Below are 19,150 nucleotides of genomic sequence, written 5' to 3' on the forward strand. Positions count from 1 at the left end.
AAATATGGCATTTTTTGAAAAGTCTAATATATGTCAAATTGGTGTTTTCACAGGAATGAATCAACCAAACACAATATACAATATGTTTACACAATGAATCAGATTACAGATTGCAAATTTGTTTATCATGGCATGCACTTTGCTTGCCAAAATAGGTCTTTAAGTATGCTGATTATACAAGTAGAAGCTCAGCCCTAGGGTGAAAGCTGGGCATCTTGGGCATGCACAGATAATGAGACAGGAATTATCTCTGTATGAGCTATTAATAGTCCGCAAGTCACATCTCGTCTTTGCTTTGGAGACTACCAAGGGCCTGTAGCCGCTACCTCCCCTCATTCCACTTTCACCAACCATCTGCATCTGACTGATTTCCCATCAAGGCTACAGATGTGTAACTCAGCTATGCTTAACGTACAACCCCAATTCTGAAAAAGTTGGGATAGTATGGAAAATGCTAACAAAAGCAATGATTTGTAAATGTACTTACATGACTTGTATTTAAACAAAAAAATGTATAAAGACAAGCTATTTGATGTTTTACCTAATCAACTGCATAGACGTTAAACGTATATTTTGAAACTGATGCATGTAACACGTTCCAAAAATGTGGGGACAGGGGCAATTTAGGACTAATAGAGACGTGATGAGTTGAAATAAGATGGTAATGTGAAACAGGTGAGGTAATCATCTAATCATAGTATATAAGGAACCACCAAAAAAAGGCCTAGTCCTGCAAGAGCAAGGATGGGTTGAGGCTCGCCAATCTTCCAACAGATGCATCGGTGAATATTCCAACACTTTGAGAACAACATTCCCCAAAGACAAATCCCCAAAGATAAATCCCCAAAGATGGTAGTATTTGGGGCATTACACCTTCTACAGTACACAATATAATTAAAAGATTAGAGGAATCCGGGCAAATCTCATGCGTAAAGGGCAAGGCCGAAAACCACTTCTGAATGCACGTGATCTCCGATCCCTCAGATGTCACTGTCTTAAAAACCGTCATGAGTCTGTAATGGATATCCTGACATGGGCTCGGGAATACTTTGGTAAAACTTTGTCAGTCAACAACATTCGCTGCTGCATCCAGAGATGCAAGTTAAGGCTTTACTATACAGAGTAGAAGCCATACATCAACACTAGCTGCGTTTACATGGACAACAATAATCCACTCTTAATCCGATTAAGACCATACTCTAATTAAGAAACTACCATGTAAACAGCAATTTTTACTTACCTTAATCTAATTAAGGTCATAATCGAAGTAAGCAATAATCTAATTAAGACACGTGGAGTACTCCTGTTTTAGTCGCATTATGGACGTGTAGTAGTGACATGTAAACACCTTAATCACATTATGAGCGTCGTGTGGGAGTTTTCACCGCATTTTGCGACAGGACACGATCACACACGGCAGTTTTATATTTTACGGAGAACAAGAGAGTTCGGCTGCGTCCCAAACCGCATACTTGCCTACTATAGGTCTGTAGTGGGGAAAAATACATGTATCTCGGCTACTATATAGACGGTAACTACGCGATTTGGGACACACCCACCGCTTCAAGCAGTTGTCTGTTAGCACGTATAGCATGACAAATAATTAACTGCACTTAAGGCGTTCGTAAAAAAAAAATAAATAAAAACACCCAAAACTGTATACGGTACCATAACGGAGACGAACTGTATGTTGATACGTGAAATTCTGGAGGGACGGCGTGGCACGGTGACGTAATGACGCGGGCTGTTAATCTAATTATGTTCTAAAACATGTAAAACGGGAACAGGGTATTGTAAAAGCGACTCATGTAAACACCTTAATCACATTATCTTACTCAGAGTAAGGTCAATAATTAGATTACTGCTGTCCATGTAAACGTAGTCACTGACTATGTTTACATGCACAGCAATAATCTAATTATTGACCGTAATCTAGTTCATAAATTTAATTGAAATTAATCTAAATTTTCACAAAGTAAAATATCTAATAATTTTTTTTTCAATATAGTACAGGGTGACCTGAATTTTCAAATTACACTTTTTGTTTGATTTTTTTGTTTGATTTTTTTGCATTTTCCATACTGTCCCAATTTTTTTTGGAATTGGGGTTGTAGAACATTTTGATTGACTGGGTATTAATATATTCAAATAGTACTGTGATACTATAATAGCTTTTGGGATTTATAGCACATTTGAAACTATTGAGCAGATGTGCTGTAATATGAACAATGCTTCCTCATTCTTAAATCTAGAGCCAAAATTTGATGTGACGTCTAAGTAGGAAACTTTTTCCAAAAAGAGGCAAACTTGCACACTATCCCTGTCAGAGTAACCACATCACATCATCAAGCAAATGCGTGTACTAAAGGAAAGAAAAAAATAGGCCCTTTCCCTTGTTTCAATAATCATTTCCTGACTCCCTTAAAATTTTGTCTGTGAAAAATCTTCAATGGGAGATATGCTGCAGTGACTCTGTAGTATGTGTCACCATTTTGGATTTATTTAAGGAAAGAATCAGAATAGAAACACAATATGCTCTTTCCCGCCGCCCCCCCTCACCTCCCACTGCATCCGCAGTGGCCAACTGAAGCATACTATAAAAAGGAGACCTCCACAGTACGGTGTAATTGACAGACCCTCCTTCAGAGGCAATAATAACATCTGTAATGTATCTGTTTTATAAAATTGTCTGCCTCAAATGATATAAGCTTGACTTCAATGCTCTACATCAGATGAAGGATTTCTCTCACTCATGTTCAAAGAAGTTGGCTTGACCATAGGCTGTCTGAAAAAAATTACATGGTCTGACTTTATACTGTATAACCACTGATGCATGTCAGACTTCTTCCACAACACAAAAGCAAGATCAATCTTCAGAATTGATATAAAAACTGAATTAATTTGATTTATGATTTTTTTTCAGTGACATCCTTTAAAAGATCTTGTGTCTATTCTATCATATTTGAGCAAAACATAATTCATAAGTGGAGGCACAGTCATGCAGTGGGTAGCGTTGCTGTCTCACAGCTCCAGTGTTTGATCCAGGGCTCAGGTTACTCTCTGTGCAGAGTTTCATATGGTCTCCCTATATTGCATGGGTTTCCTCTGGGTTCTCTGGTTTCCTCCCACCTCCCAAAACATATCAGTAGCTATATTTGCTATGCTAAACTGCCCTTATGTCTAAATGAATGTGTGGATGTATGTATGCATGGTGACCTGCAATGGACTGTTCATTCCATCCAGGAAGTATTCCCGCCTCACAGACAATTTTCTTGGGATAGGTATTGGATCCAGTTTGACCCTGACCAGGATAAAGTGCTTACTGAAAGTGAGTGAGAATAAGTGATAATTCATGATCAGTATCAGTTATCACTTGCCAAAATTTATATAAAATTGTTTTATATATATATATATATATATATATATATATATATATATATATATATATATATATATATATATATATATATATATAATCGAAGTATAGGCTTAGTTCAGAACAGGTACAATAATCAGCTTGTAAATAATATCCACCTAGTTGAACTGTTTTTAGTCTGCTATAAGACACTGCAGGTGATACAATGGCCTACAGAGAATATATTTCTGTCATATATATATATATATATATATATATATATATATATATATATATATATATATATATATATATATATATCTGTCCTATATTTCATAGTGTATTCTAGATTTTTTTTTTTTGTTTTTTTTTTTTTACTTGACTGTTGCAAACATATTTTATGATATACTACGGTGTCGGACTTTTTCAAAGCAGGACGTCCAAATATCCTTGAAAACGTGTCGTGACTCTTAAAGATAAGAGTGAGGGGAATTTTACCTGTGAGTCTAATTTTTCTGTGCGTGTCTCTTTAAGAGCCTGCGGGGAGGGAGGGGAAAAATCAACAAGCTTAATGTGAATGTGAATGAAACCCAGTCATTCATAAAAATAGGACAAACGCGAACTGTGATTGGTCAAAGCACACCTTGTGCATAATTCATTAGTTTCCACCAACTATTGGTTGTTGACTTGACTGACAGGTCAACTTAGCCAATGGTGAACAAAAACTCTTGTCCGTGGAAGCCAAGCGGAAAGCAGACCAGTCCATTTACAAAATCCCATTCAAGTTTTGTATCAGGAGCACAGCGCATCTAGTGATTGAGCGGCACGGACGCCAGGTTTTCTCGCGGATTTACAGTCTTTAGCGGTTTTTCAGGACATCCACCGTGAGCACGACATTTTCTATACGGTGAGAAGAGAGTTCTTTCCCCCTCCCTTTTTTTTTTGCATCGTTTCAGATGAAACTGCGTGTTTTGGAAGCGCTTTTCGACATTGTTTAAGTTTCTCCTCGACTCTGAGCTGCGAATCCAGCAGCTATTTGGCGTTGAGGGAAAGCGCATCGCCATTTTATCTTACAACGGGCTTACTTTGGCAACCATATTTTGCATGAAGTTTTCTGAGGGCTTTTTTTTGTAATGTTTATGTCTAGGAGGTGTTTAGCTCTGTTTTCTCGGGGAGCTCGGTCTGGTCTCAGCTGTGTTTGTGGGTTTGTGAATGGAGGGCTCGGTTTATTCCTCACACAGATCGGGTTTCATTTCATTGAGAAAAACAAGGGGCCAAGCAAGGGCTGCTCGCCTGAGGGGAAAAGAGAGAGAGGTCAATACTGCCGTGCTGGAAAATTATTATTATTATTATTATTATTATTATTATTATTATCATTATTGTTTTATTATTGTAAGGGGAGTTTGGTCTCTCGGTAAACTACATATTTTGAACTTTGCGAGGGTTTTTCTTTTCTCTTTTTCTTTTTCTCTTAGACTTGTTTTTGTTTGGCTTTTTTTTAGAAATAACTTTACGCATCATGTATTTGAATGTAGACATTTATGTTGCCTTGAACCTGGCCCATGGAAACCCATGAGGACAGCTTTCGGATTGTGAACGCGGTGTTTTGTATACATCGTTGCTAAATGATGCGGGTGATGGAAACGTGGACATGCCCCATTAAACTGTACCAGTTTTTACTCTGAACTTCCTGCGAGTCCAGCAGCTGAATGTGCGTCACGTGCGCTTTTTATCTTCCCTTCTCTCGCTCCCTTTTGTCTAAGTCAATATTTCCCCTCCAGATGTTAGTTGTTGCCCGTTAAAGCCATATTTCAACAGCTTAAAGAACGAGTAGGCGTCCCCCTTCCCCTTTACTGCTGGTTATTTTATATTTTAAATACGCGCTTGAGAATAAAACCCCTAGATATAGCTCCTGTGTGTTTTGGATCCCTCTAGGCAAGATGGTGGAATTGCTGTTCGTTGACATTAAAAAGTAATACAATTACAAATGCAATATATTTTTGCACTGGCGAAATATAAGCATGCCTTTTGGGTATGCAAGATAATATTTCCCAAGCCTGTGATTATGTATTCCTTCATAATCTTGAGCACAGATGGTTGGCTTCTTGATTATGTAAGGGTTATGTTCTGGAGGTGTGTTTACATGGTGCAGCACATACACTGCTCTCAACACCCTCTGATGTTGTAATAAACAACAGAAAGAGGAGAAGGGAACCGATTGTGTTGAAGATTCCCTCAGACTACATGAAGGACAATATAGTGAAGTGATTGTGTGTGCTGAGTGGCTCTCTGACCTGTAGATCTGTTCTTCCTATAGAGAAAAGAGAGCCCAGAAAGAACTCAAGAAAGCTATCGCTTTTGCGCGAAGACCTGCTGCTGGGATTTGTAAAGCGCCAGATATCATGGACAGATTTTACGACCAGCAAGTACCATTTATGGTCCCATCAAATGTGAGTTGTTTTTTTCTCTCTCTCTCCACTGATAGTCAGATGGTATGAAATCTAGCTTTTGTCATGTGGATCAAATCGCTCTAACTAGTCTGCTTTCTCAGCAGAAATCGTCCCAAGTGGAGGAACCATACAACAGAACCATCATTGAGAGGAAAAGAAAGTTTGTAGACACTGAACTTGCTCAGGACACAGAGGGTAATAGAACATGCGTGCATTCTGATTTAGACACAGTGCTTTTGTGTTATTTAGTAACATGGTTTCCTGTATGTTTCTACTGTAGAACTCTTCCAGGACCTCAGTCAGCTGCAGGAAATCTGGATTGCAGAAGGTGAGGGTCCATTTCTTCTATTTCCTTCTCAGCAAAAGAAAACTGCAAGTTTTATTTAAATTACAGAGCACTTTTTTTTTGTTCTTTCTTTCTCTGTGAATATTTTCAAAACAGTTACCCAAAGTTTAGGTGATCATTCACAATATTTATGGAAAAACCATTTGTTTCTTTCCTATAGTGCAGTTTATGGGTTTTGAATTTGAAGTTTAATCTACATTCATTGGTGCACCACAGCTCTTTTTTGCATGCTGCTTGGTTATAGTGACAGGCTTGTTGTGTCGTGCATTATGCCAACTTTACAGCGGGACAGCTGATGCTTATGCCAATGCTTGCTTTAGTGCATGCATTACTGATCAGTGAGATCTGTATAATTTTTTTTTTTTTTTTGTATCAACATCTCATGATTTTGTCTCCACAGCCCAGGTGCCCGATGATGAACAGTTTGTCCCAGACTTTCAGCCGGACAGCTGTGAGTACCTGAGCTTTAATATTTATACTCTCTTGCCATGTACACTGGATCAAGTCCAGCGAAGGCAAGGACCACTCAGGGAGAGAATCATTATTCATGTCTTGTTTCAGTTTCTTGTCAAGTCTTTTGAGAGGACAAAGGGCACAGTAAAACAAAAACTAGTGTAAAGTACCCAGGCAATCTTGTTGATTTTGGCTGGGTTGTGAAATCTCTGTAGAGATCCTAATGATGGATATTGAAACATTGATCGCAGACTGTAACCCAGACCATCAAGTACCTGATTGGTATCGGGCATTGCATGAGGCAAGCTGATAACATGATTTCATGCTTTCCTGCACTCATCTTAGCCTGCAATGGACTGAATTCCATGGGGTGGCGGTGCCTGCACTCTGCGGCCTCATCCTCCACCACTGAAAAGTTGCTGAAACTGGTGTTCTTACCAGCACCCTTCCTGACACAATTTCAGCTTTAAATAGGGGATTTGTTCAAAGCTGTCCCCTGTATTGCAGCCAAGTGAAATGCTTATGTAATAATCAGTGGTGCAGTTTATAACTTCCCATTTCTCTTGTTTGACTTGCATAAGTTTATTTATGTTTTGGTCTGATGCTGAAGCTAGGAGTCAGGGTGTGGTGTTTTTGTGTCAGACCTCATTATTTCAGTCCTGTTTATTCAGTACTGCTTATCCAGTATGCTGAAGGCTGATATAGTACAGTATCTTTTTAGATGTATTATTTACACAGAGGCCCTTGTGGGTGTGTAGACATTTCTCTTGGCTGTGGCCATACAGTGTACTGTAAAATTTTTCATGTGTGTATGATTGTCATCTTGGAATAGGCCTTGGGCACTTGGCAGTGGTTCACTTCTCTCTACAAGCTTCTATTCTGCAGAGCTGTGTGGTTCCTCTGGTCATCTGCAAGATATCCCATGCATTACTGTAGCCTGCATTAGGAGAGTGGGATAATCCATCTACCGTTAGGTTTCATTTAAGGGAGTGTCTAATGTTAAGCATAGTGCAATGCATTGTAGCTTTCAGCACATGCCTGTTATGTGGTTTCCTAAGCTCAGTATAGTCGACTTGATTTATCTTGCTAGTGTTGCACTGTGCCTTGGGATCCAGTTTCGTTGGCCATTATGTGGCGCCGGATATGGGAGCTGATGCAGAGATCCAGCAGCTAATGGTTACAGTGCAGGGAGGAAAATCATTCAAAATCATTGAATTACAGCTGCTGTGATTCATGAGTATCGACTTGCCTGTGATGGAAATCAGAAGGGAGCACTTTGATTGTGCATGTTTTGCAAAGCCACAGTACTGATGGGCAAAGGATGTGTATTTTATACCCAGCAGTCAGCCAATTAATGTTGTGTAGGACACTCCTTCAGATGATCAGCACTATACTGCTGTTGATGTGTTCGATTAGATCTTATATACTTCCAATCCATTGTCTTTTTCAGTGACGTTTCATGGCCCTCCTCCAACCAAGATTAAACGGGAGCTGAGTCCTTCGAAAGAGCTTTCCCCCTGTAGTGAGGACAGGAGTCCCATGCTGTATGGAGAGAAGTGCCTTTATAACTACAGGTAAGCATGCAGTGCAAATTTGTCTTTAAGCTGGCTGATAATTACTGTTCTGAAACTGAGCTTTCCAACACAGTTATATTATAATAGCCTTTATGCTAAAATTCACGCTGCACTTCCTCAGTCCTGCCTTAGTTATCACTCCATCCCACACCCCAGTTCTAGTGCCCTTCACTCCTCCTTCTTCCTGCTTTTCTATTATTTAATTCATCGTGTTGCCATGGTAACTCTTAGTCTCATTTGTGTCACTTTTACTGTCACTTGTGTTACTGTATTGCTCTCACACTGGCTTTCAAATATTACTTTTATCTGTATACAGATGTCTACTCTTTATTCTAGTGCACCTTTCATATAAGAAGTTATAAATGTGAACGAATTATTCATTTTATGTACAATGATTCTTCATTACTGCTTCACTGCTCATTTACTGTATCTAGATATTTTTCAATCCATTCCACCCCCACCCCCCGATTTTATTATGGTTTAGTGCATCAGTTTTCATATCACTAAAGCACTTCATCATCGAAACATCTAAATCTATAAATATTTGCACACTATACAAAAAAATGATCTCCCTATCATCAGTCATGGATGCCATTTCTCCTTCTATATTTACCTCAACAACTTTGGGGGGAGGGGGATTGGGGGGTTAAGTCTAATGTCCTAAAGGGTTATTTTTATGTTTACAATGCAAGACTCTCTACTCAATATGCAAAGAACCCAAGAGAACCATGTTATGAGAGTTGATCACTATCAAGCAACCACTGATGGTTTTACTGTAACGCAGCTTTCCAACAACTTTGTTTATTTTCAGATTGTTTCTAGTTTAGTTTTGTCTTTGCATCATCATTGTGCCATTAACTGCCTGCAGGGAGCTCCCCCAAGTGACTGACTGTTTCCTTCTTTTTACTCCTTGCAGTGCCTATGAAAGGAAAACCTCTGTTGGGTTCAAGCCATTGACTCCTCCTTCAACGCCTGTGTCACCATGCAGTTCCACCAACACGCACCCCATGCATGAACAGACACCTCCTCCTCTTGTCCATAATTCTACATTAAGGCAACGTTCCCTACACGGACAGCCTGCTGTTACCACCTCGGCCCTCAGTCAGAGGCCCCTCCCACTACACAGCCAGACCCCACCTTTTGCAGTTCCATGCCCACCTCAAAACCACAATGCCCCCTTTAACAACGAGCACAGGTGAGTGTCTGTATTGTTTACAGCAGTGACCTAGAGTCCACTCTGCAATTCTCAACACCCTTCAGAAAATGAGCAAAAACAACTATATAAGTTGAAGAACACAAGTGATCTATTGAAGTCAAGGAAAAACTATATAAGGGCACTATACCTGTGTGTGTGTGTGTGTGTGTGTGTGTGTGTGTGTGTGTGTATATATTTATTTATTTATTATTATTTTAAATACATGACACTTTTTTTTGTGTGCACTCAGTTTTGACTTTTTTTTTATTTATTTTTTTTCCATTTTATGTCCTTAATTTATTTATTCATTTACATATGATTCATTTACTAATTTGCTTCTATTTAAATCCAGTTTTAGACTGTGATATTACAAAGGTCTTTCCAGATTATTACCTGCTACACTGTGAGAGAACCCCAGTAAAATTGCCTGAATTCTATAATAGAATTTGTTCACCATGTTAGGTTTAAATCCTCTAAAAACAGATTCGCAATTAAATAACATTACTCTGTTCCAATTCACATCCTTCAAAGCATTTACATGTTCTGCTTACTCTCACAATCCACCAAACTCCCACACCCAAAGTCTCCATAAACAAATGAGACTGCAGTGCATCCTACAAAAACCGACTGTTGTCCACAATGTGAAAGTTTTGACATTTTGAGAGAAAATTCAATTAGTTCTTAAGAGATTCTTCGATTTTGTGAGTGGAAAGTATGAATATGAATTGGTGATTAGCAGTGTATCCTCTGCTGCACTTACTATAAAAGACACCATGGTATATAGGTATACAGTGCCCTCCACTAATTTTGGCACCCTTGGTAAATATGAGAAAAGGCAGTTGTGGAAAAATTGTTTTTATTGTTTAAACTTTTGATCTTTTGTTTTAAAAAAAATAAAATAAAAAAACTCCCAAACATACTCTGCTCTCATGGATATCAAACAATTACAAACAAAACAGTTTTATCAAAAAAGAATCTTTGTTAAATATAGGTGAGCAACCCTTGCCAAGATAACAACTGAGTCTTCTCCTATTATGCCTGATGAGGTTGGAGAATACATGGCAAGGGATCTGAGACCATTCCTCCATACAGAATCTCCCCAGATCCTTCAAATTTTGAGGTCCATACCGGTGGACTCTGCTTCAGTTCACCGCACAGGTTTTCTATGGGTTTCAAGTCAGGGGACTGGGATGGCCATGACAGGACCTTAATTTTGTGCTCAGTAAACCATTTTTGTGTTGACTTTGTATGTTTTGGATCATTGTCCTGCTGGAAGATCCAACCATGGCCCATTTTTAAGCTTTCTGGCAGAGGCAGTCAGGTTTTCATTTAATATCTGATATTTGATAGGCCATGATGCCATGTGTACTAACAAAATGTCCAGGTCATCTGGCAGAAAAACAGCCCCAAAACATTAAAGAGCCACCACCATATTTAACCGTGGGCATGATTTTAAAAAAATGATTAAAAAAAAAATCCTGTTGTGTTCTAATGCAGATGATGTGGTGCCATGGTAGCATTACTGCTCCTCTGTAGGAGGGCTGTCTTAATTTGACCCCCGTGGGAATAGAGAGGTGGGCTGTACACCCTGCCAGCTGCAGTATGATTTCTGGGAGCATGCCAAGGAATTTGTGGCATGTCACTGGCAGTTAGTAATATGGAGCTAGGAACTCCATGGCAAGAAACAGGCCTGAATGCTCCAGAATGGCAGCTAAGCTCTCCTTTTAAAATAGCTATCCCTTAGGTTTGAACAGGCCCTATTTTCTCATTTTACTACTGCATATACTGTACTAGCAAATACATTTAACTTGTGAATTGTTGGAATCTTCCTTGATATTAATCTTTGATTTTAATTTGTTCAAATATTCTTTTGGTGATTTGAACCTTTTGTACTTACTTTTCTTCAATAGGTTTCAACGCCAGATGTCGGAACCCTGTTTGCCATTCCCGCCTTCCGAGACCCAGGGAAAACCAAACTACATTCCCCAAGCATCAAGCACGTCACCCAGAGATGGCCGGCCACCGTATCATCGGCAAATGTCCGAGCCGGTGGTTCCTGTTCATCCTCAGGGTTTTAAACAGGAGCTGCTGGACCCTCGCTACACTGAGCAGGGTGTCCCCAACATGGGCCCACCCCAGGCTGCCTTCCACCCAATGGCCATCAAGCAAGAGCCACGAGACTTTGGCTTCGACTCTGGTTAGTATTAATGTCTACCTTTTAAAAAGGAACAGTGACCTTGTCCAGACCTCATCAGACAGTAATGGCCAGCTTTGATGGGAAGAGACAGGGCTCAAGTTGTGGAATCTTCCATGTGTGCTTGTCTCTGCCTCACCAGGCTCTGCTAAAACTCACAGATCCATGCAAATATTCACACACTAACTGTCGGAGAACAGACAGTCTGATGTGTCCGTATTCTTTGCCCTTGTAGAAATTCCCTCCAAGCAGTATGTCTCACCCATGTAGTTGAATGAAAGAAAGAAAATGGACATTGTGAGCTTTATAAAACTTTATCAAATTATACCTCTCTCTAACTTGAACATCAGTCTAAAGTGGTGAATCGAAGACATTTATACAGATCAAATTTTCTGTAGTTCAGTAGATATGCTTCATTCTGACACCCAAACATTCTGTTCCTTGCCTTCTCGTGATCATCAACAAATCAAACCAATTTAAACTAGTGAGGTCTAGCTGAATAACACTATTGCTCAAGTTCCTTATATAGTGTTGGCCAGTGATGTTCCAAATTATATTGTGAGCTGTGTATGCATTTATAAAACGGTAGGTGTGTAGTTGTGGTCAACTAAAAGTGAATCATTGAGATTGTTTTCTTACTAATATCCAAAGTTACCAAAAGCAGTAGCACAGAACGTCATTGTGGTCATCCCCCTCCCCACCCCACATACATATGTGTTCCGTGTTATATTGGTGCATTGATGAAGGCTAATGATGTCAGATGTCTGGGTAGGACGCTTGTAGTCCAGCTTTTCTTAGTGTTTCATAAGCATTAAGATGCCTTGTTCTTGCCTTGTTTTTCAGTGCATTAATGCTGAACTATTCTAGGTTTATTTTATTTATTTATTTTTTTTTTTTTTTTGAGATTGTTTATAAAGCTATTGCTGTTTTCTCTTTTTTATTTATTTATTTATTTAATTGTCTTTTTGCTCGATTTTCAGAAGTGCCTAACTGCCGGTCTTCATTTGGGAGAGGAGCAAGCTTCTACCAAAGCCAAGAAAGTAAGTAACCACATGATGAACTCACTTTTCCAAAGTCTGTTTCAGTTCGGTTCCTGTTTTCTGTTCTTGTTTCTCAAAATTACTTGTTTAGTTTTGGTTTTCATTTCTCAATGAACTGAAGCTACATGTATACAAAGTGTAATGTAATGTGTTTATATATATATATATATATATATATATATATATATATATATATATATATATATATATATATATATATATATATATATATATATATATATATATATATATATATAAAATTATAATTATTATTTTATAAGTCCAAGCACAGACTTACCCTGTATTTATTCAACTTGTTCCTTTTTCCTGCAGGTTTTTCATTTGACATAGATCAGCACTTGTATTATGACGATACATGCGTAGTTCCTGAGCGACTTGAAGGTAAGATTCCCTAATGACACTTATGCACACAACTCATGTTAGACTTTATTTATATACAGTTACAGGGAAATATTTATTTTAGATGAGATTTTTCTTCTAGGGCACAGTGGCTTCGAGGTTAGCATGTTTGCCTCGCACCTCCAGGGTTGTGGGTTCGATACCCGCTTCTGCCCTGTGTGGGTGGGTGGGTGGGTGGGTGGGTGGTTTGCATGTTCTGCCGGTACTTCAGGGGTTTCTTCCAGACACTTGGTACAAAGACATGCGTAGGCTAATTGGCATTTCCAAATTGTCCAGTGTTTGAATGGGTCTGTGAACATGTGTGTGACTGTGTCCAGTGATGGGTTGGCACCTCTTCCAGGGTGTCCCCTGCTTCATGCCCCAAGTCCCCTGGGATAGGTTCCAGGTTCCCCTTGAGCCTGTGTAGGATAAGCGGTAGAGAAGATGGATGGATGGCTAGATTCTTTTTCTACCTGAGAATGTTGGCAGGTTTTCATCATTTTATTATTCTCTTAACAGGGAAAGTAAAGCAGGAGCCTTCTGTATTTCGTGATGGCCTACCTTACCAACGTCGTGGATCTCTCCAGCTCTGGCAGTTTCTGGTGACACTTCTTGATGACCCTGCCAACGGTCACTTCATTGCTTGGACAGGACGTGGCATGGAGTTTAAACTCATTGAGCCAGAAGAGGTCAGTTTTAAATCTAAAGTACACTACATATCCAAGTCATTTATATGCTGTTGTGAAATCATTTTAAAATGATGTTTAACTTGCACACTAGGTGGCTCGACGTTGGGGCATTCAGAAGAACCGACCAGCCATGAATTATGACAAGCTGAGTCGCTCTCTGCGCTACTACTATGAGAAGGGCATCATGCAGAAGGTAAAGACAATTTCACATTTATTTTCCTTGATGCTCAGCTCAGTTATAAAATGTTCTTTCAATTGCATGTTAGTAATTTCTCTCTTTTTTTTTTTTTTTTTTTTTTTTTAAAAAAAAAAAAAAAAAAAACTCCTCAGGTTGCTGGTGAGAGGTACGTCTACAAGTTTGTGTGTGACCCTGAGGCCCTCTTCTCTATGGCCTTTCCAGACAACCAGAGGCCGAACATTAAGGCTGATCCTGATGGCCTGCCTGTAGTGGACGATGAAACACTACCCATCACTCACTATGATGAAGGAGGCACTTACCTGGTAGATGGAGGAGAGCAGTGTGTCACTGGGATGCCTTTCCCTGATGGCTATGTGTACTGATTCTCATCCCCAATCCAAAACCTGAACTGTTGAGCAGAGTGGAGCATGTCTGTCCCTGCTGCCTCTACTTCTGCCCTGTTGTCCATTTACAGATTAGCCCTCCCCCAAAAGTTGCATTAAATTAATGGAGAGATCTGCATCAAATCTCTGGCACTGGCCCATGAGGAAAATGTTTGGGAAGTGAGGAATATCTGGACTTCTGCAGCTTGACCTGCTTTGTGGTAGATGGATGCTGCAGAAAATGTGAAGTCAGTGTGCTGAAGGACTGTTGGGTCTCTGCGCAGACTGAAAGAATTGTAGCAATTCTGTTTTGACAATCTGGTTGTTGTTTTTTTTTTTGTTTTGTTGTGTTTTGTTTTTTTTAATGATAAAATATTAAGAGGTGCCCTATAAACAACAACAAAAATATCAAAATGTATCAAAACACAGCACTATTTTAATATCTGCCTACTTGGGTACTAATAGATTCGTTACCTCGAAATCATGTAGAAGTGAAAAGGGCTTTATTTTGCAGAGGAAATAGACCCAGTCATTTTTCATTTTGGTTAGACTTGTTTAGAAATCTGGCTTTTATACAGTACTTTGGTTTAAATAAATGCAGGACTGCTTCAAACATGGAATTTTTACACAATATGCTGTTTTGATTTTGTGTTTTTTTTTTTTTTTTTTTAAATATTGTTGGATTTTTAGTCATTGTAAGTGTTGTGGGTTGTTTTTGTATCATTAGCTTTCTTTCTCCCACTGGATTATTCAAATGTTATTGCTCTATAATGAAGCTGAACCAGATATACACTTAGACATTCAGTCAGATTACTGTGACTGTTAACCCATTGTTAAACACATTTCATATGCATAGTCACTTCCTTGAAAATTGGTACATTTGTGTAAAAACAAGAATACAATATTCAAAAAGGGATGCACTAGACAAACTTTCTTCAAGAGAGTTACTGCCTCTGACTACTTAAATGTATTTTAAGGGGCAATGTTTTTATCCTGTTTTGTATTATCTTTGGCTTACTTTTCTTTGGCACTGTACAAGTTTGAAAAAGCACCAAGATGGCAAGCTAGCCAGGACTTTGCATGCAATAAGGTGAAAAGAATGCCTTCTGTTGGACTCCTTTTCACTGCCAATATGAAGTTGATGAAAGACCACTGCTTCCTTTTTGCATGGTATTCAACTGACAATTGTCCACTAATATATCGCTTTATGCTGGACAAAGATGAAATTAATTTCTCTGCATTATTTTCTTTTCTTTTTTTGTTGAAAAAGATCTTATATAAATATATATTTTTGCAAAGTCTGCAGTGGTTTGATTTCATTGTATCAGCTGTATAGTACTGCCTAAAACATTTTAAATGCGGGATGCCTGTGGTGCTTTCACTGCAGATCAGGGCTTAATGGACTCCCTTTTTTTGTTGGATTACAGCAATGTTTTCCATAATGGTCTTCAGACATACACACAGACAAGCCACGTTACTGCTTACTCCAGGTTCTCAACACACCTGAACCATGTATTCAGTGTTCTTTATGACTTTGGTACAAATGAGGACCATGTGGAAAATGCTCAGTTAGAGGGAAGTATGTATTAGGTTTTCTCACTGAATGAGAGGTTTAGTAACCTCAAGCCCTATCACAGGAAGGGGGAGTCTGCATGTGTATAGGCTTCGCTGCCTTCATATTGTGTACCTTTTTTAGTTTATAATCTGTTCTGGGTACAATAAACAGTTCTTTCTGCTTCACATCCACTGGAATTTTTCATCATTTCTCTCACCCTTAGCTTGCAAGTTGCTGTAGACTTTACAATGCTAAACTTTAGTGATTAGCCACATGTTTGGCAAAGTTCACATTGTTCAGCTAATTCTAATAAAGTGAGAACATATGCCTTTTATATGTAAGAAATTTCAGGTATTTTATGAAGACCTGAAAGAACCAAGGTTTTCCTTTCATGCATTTGTAGCATGTATCAATCATGTATTCAAGGAGTGCTTCCCGATCTTATTACGGCCCTCTGTTTTCCCAGAAGTGCTCGTTTCATCTTTACATTAAGGGCTGGTTAGTTTACTAATGTATGTCTCCCGTTATGGCCAGAAAGCAACCCTTCATTTCTAAGTATTATATAAGTCATATCCACCTTCACTGAGCAAGCAATGCTTATTGACCATAGGAATGTTCATACAGATGAACCAACTGTATGGGAAAGTCTTAATGTAACTGATCTATCTAGTAATCCATGTTGCAACAATATTAGTAGTGCCACGAATGGCATGGTTATAACAGCTTGACGGAGTTAGGAAGTAACCACTGCTACTATTGCACTAGTTAATATACTTAAATGTCACACAAGTCATTTTTATTATCATGACCATTAACTGACAATTAACTTTATTTGTAGTTACAAGTTTGGTTTTAATTAATTAATTGAGTGAGCTTTGCTAAAACTGACTCTGAGAAGAAACCACAAGTTCATGTGCACTGCGTGTATATTCATTCCTTCAGCAACTGTGGTGGATCTGGAGCCTATCCCAGAAATACTGGACGCAAGGCAGGAATACACCCTGGATTAAACACCACTCCATCGCAGGGCCCCATCCACACACTTGTACAACTTGCAAAGCTATGTGTGTATATTTAGCATTTAAATGTATAACCTGCTTAACCAACATGGTCTCCCAGTTGCAATTTCATAACAATTTGCATGAATCAATTTTTAATAAGCCATACTTTTCACAAGCTACTGTCACTTTCTGAAAACTATTACATTCGCTGGGAAGTCATTATTATCTAAAATTACACTGAAATGATTATATAAAAGTGTCGACATCACAATTTTTTTACAAGAAATTAGAGCTGCAAAATAAAATAAAGATACAGATAATTAAGCCAGTTTAGGAACACAAATTATTGCACTTCAATTCAGTTGAGAAGAAAATTTGCTTTACTTTTAACAATACACATTATAAGCATATATTTCTTTAAAAAAGAGAAAAGGGACCATCCAAGCTGTTATCAGCATCAGGTCCAAAAGCCAGCATCTGTCATGGTATGGGCTGTGTCAGTGCCCATGGCATGGGTATCTTGCACATCTGTCAGGGAACCATTAATTCAGAAAGATATGTACATATTTTGGAGCAATATATGGTGCCATCCAGAGCACGACAACGCCAAACCACATTCTGCCCGGATTACAAGCACATGGTTGTGTAAGAGGAGAGTGCGGGAGTTAGCATGGCCTGACCCCAGACCTGTCTCCGATTGAGAATTATGAAGCACAAAATAAGGCAACATACCCCATACAGTTGCGCAGCTGAAGAAATGCGTAATGGATGAATGGGGGAACACCAGGTGGCTTAGTGGTTAGCACGTTCCCCTCACACCTCCAGGGGCCGGGATTCGAGTCCCACGGTTCCCGGGGTTCTCCCCGTGCAGTCCAAAGACATGCATGGTAGGCTGATTGGCGTGTCTAAAGTGTCCGTAGTGTGTGAATGTGTATGTGACTGGCACCCAGTCCAGGGTGTACCCTGCCTTGTGCCCGATGCTCCCTGGGATAGGCTCCAGGTTCACCTGCAACCCTGAAAAGGAGTAAGCGGTTGAGGATGGAAGGTGATGTTACAGTCGACTGTCCCAACTTTTTTGGAGTGTGTTGCATTCATCAGATTTAATGTGTCCATTTTCAAAAATAAATGAAATTCACAAAGTAAAACATCAAATAATGTGTTTTCAATATAGTACAGGGTGAATTGAATTTTCAAATTATGTTTTTTTGGGGTTTTTTTTTTTTTTTTTTTTGCATTTTCCATACTGTCCCACCTTTTTCAGAATATAAAAGCTTTTTTTGTGGCGATACTGGGCCTACTGTTGATTGCAGGATGAATAGTAATGACTGTTTTTACACCCCTGCACACTTTTTGGTGATACTGGTTCAAGTCCACCTAGGAACACAAGTCAGCAAACAAGATCAAATCAGGCTGAAATGTTACAGGTCAGGCTATAATCTCAACATGGCAGTCTATAATTTTGTCTTTTTCTACCCCTAACACGGACAAAATGGAGCAGAATTATTATTATTATTATTATTATTATTATTATTATTATATAACGCTAGCTTTTCGTTCAACTGTTGGTTTTTAAATGCAGCGAGTCCCCCTGCTGGTCACGCTATAGTATTACAACAACTGGGTTTTTTGTTTGTTTGTTTGGTGGTGTTGTTTTTTTTTTTTTTTAAAGACTTGGTACCTGAGCTGGTTAACGTGGAGAGAAGTACACCACTTTGGTAATTATGTGACATTTTGTATTATATATTCATTTAAACTTACGTTATAATAAGTTATTTGCAATTAAATATATTTGGAGTCCATTGCTAGCTAACATGCCTAGCTAGCGAGCGACAGATAGCTATGTAGCGTTTGACCAACTCGTACGAAGAGTTTCTGATATTAGTCACCGTTAATAAACATCAAATGCAACGGCATTTATCCCAATTGGCTTAGCTTAGTTCTTAGCCAGTCCCCTATTCTTGCTAATCGTTTTAGCTACAGCACACAAGCTAATTTAGCTATAGATACCTATAGAGGCCCACGTTATTTCAATGGGAACACATTAGCAGATTAACATCAGACACAGATTACAAGGGTTGTTTTCAATTTCGAAAATATAACTACACTTATTAATATAGATGAACTACATTCTGAAGATTAAAGTAATATTTCTTAACTTATTGAATGTTATTAATTCATAAACATTGACTGAATTCTAAAAAAAAACAAAAACAAAAAAAACCTCCTGTTAGTCTCATTCACTCACCACAAACACAAGCATTTCTACTTCATCATTGACATCAAACTGGTAATATATAATATAAGCTTATATATATATATATATATATATATATATATA

The 19,150-nt window shown here is 38.6% G+C and overlaps 1 protein-coding gene across 3 annotated transcripts; it reads left to right on the plus strand.

Moving 5' to 3' along the window:
- The first annotated feature begins 4,114 nt into the window (after positions 1-4,114).
- etv5a (ETS variant transcription factor 5a) lies at positions 4,115-15,996 on the plus strand. 3 transcript variants are annotated; one of them, XM_017470205.3, is made up of 13 exons: positions 4,115-4,262; positions 5,673-5,805; positions 5,907-6,000; positions 6,086-6,133; positions 6,552-6,602; positions 8,055-8,178; positions 9,095-9,373; positions 11,284-11,570; positions 12,548-12,607; positions 12,941-13,009; positions 13,526-13,695; positions 13,787-13,888; positions 14,026-15,996. In XM_017470205.3, exons 2-13 carry the CDS (start codon positions 5,758-5,760, stop codon positions 14,254-14,256), a joined length of 1,563 nt encoding a protein of 520 aa, XP_017325694.1. In that variant the 5' UTR covers positions 4,115-4,262; positions 5,673-5,757; the 3' UTR covers positions 14,257-15,996. The 3 variants fall into 3 exon arrangements, with proteins under 3 accessions (XP_017325694.1, XP_017325696.1, XP_017325695.1); XM_017470207.3 differs by having other exon boundaries at positions 5,910-6,000; XM_017470206.3 differs by lacking the exon at positions 4,115-4,262 and adding an exon at positions 4,972-5,066.
- The last annotated feature ends 3,154 nt before the right edge of the window (positions 15,997-19,150 follow it).

This window comes from Ictalurus punctatus, chromosome 6 (assembly GCF_001660625.3).
Source record: "Ictalurus punctatus breed USDA103 chromosome 6, Coco_2.0, whole genome shotgun sequence".
Classification (NCBI taxonomy): domain Eukaryota; kingdom Metazoa; phylum Chordata; class Actinopteri; order Siluriformes; family Ictaluridae; genus Ictalurus; species Ictalurus punctatus.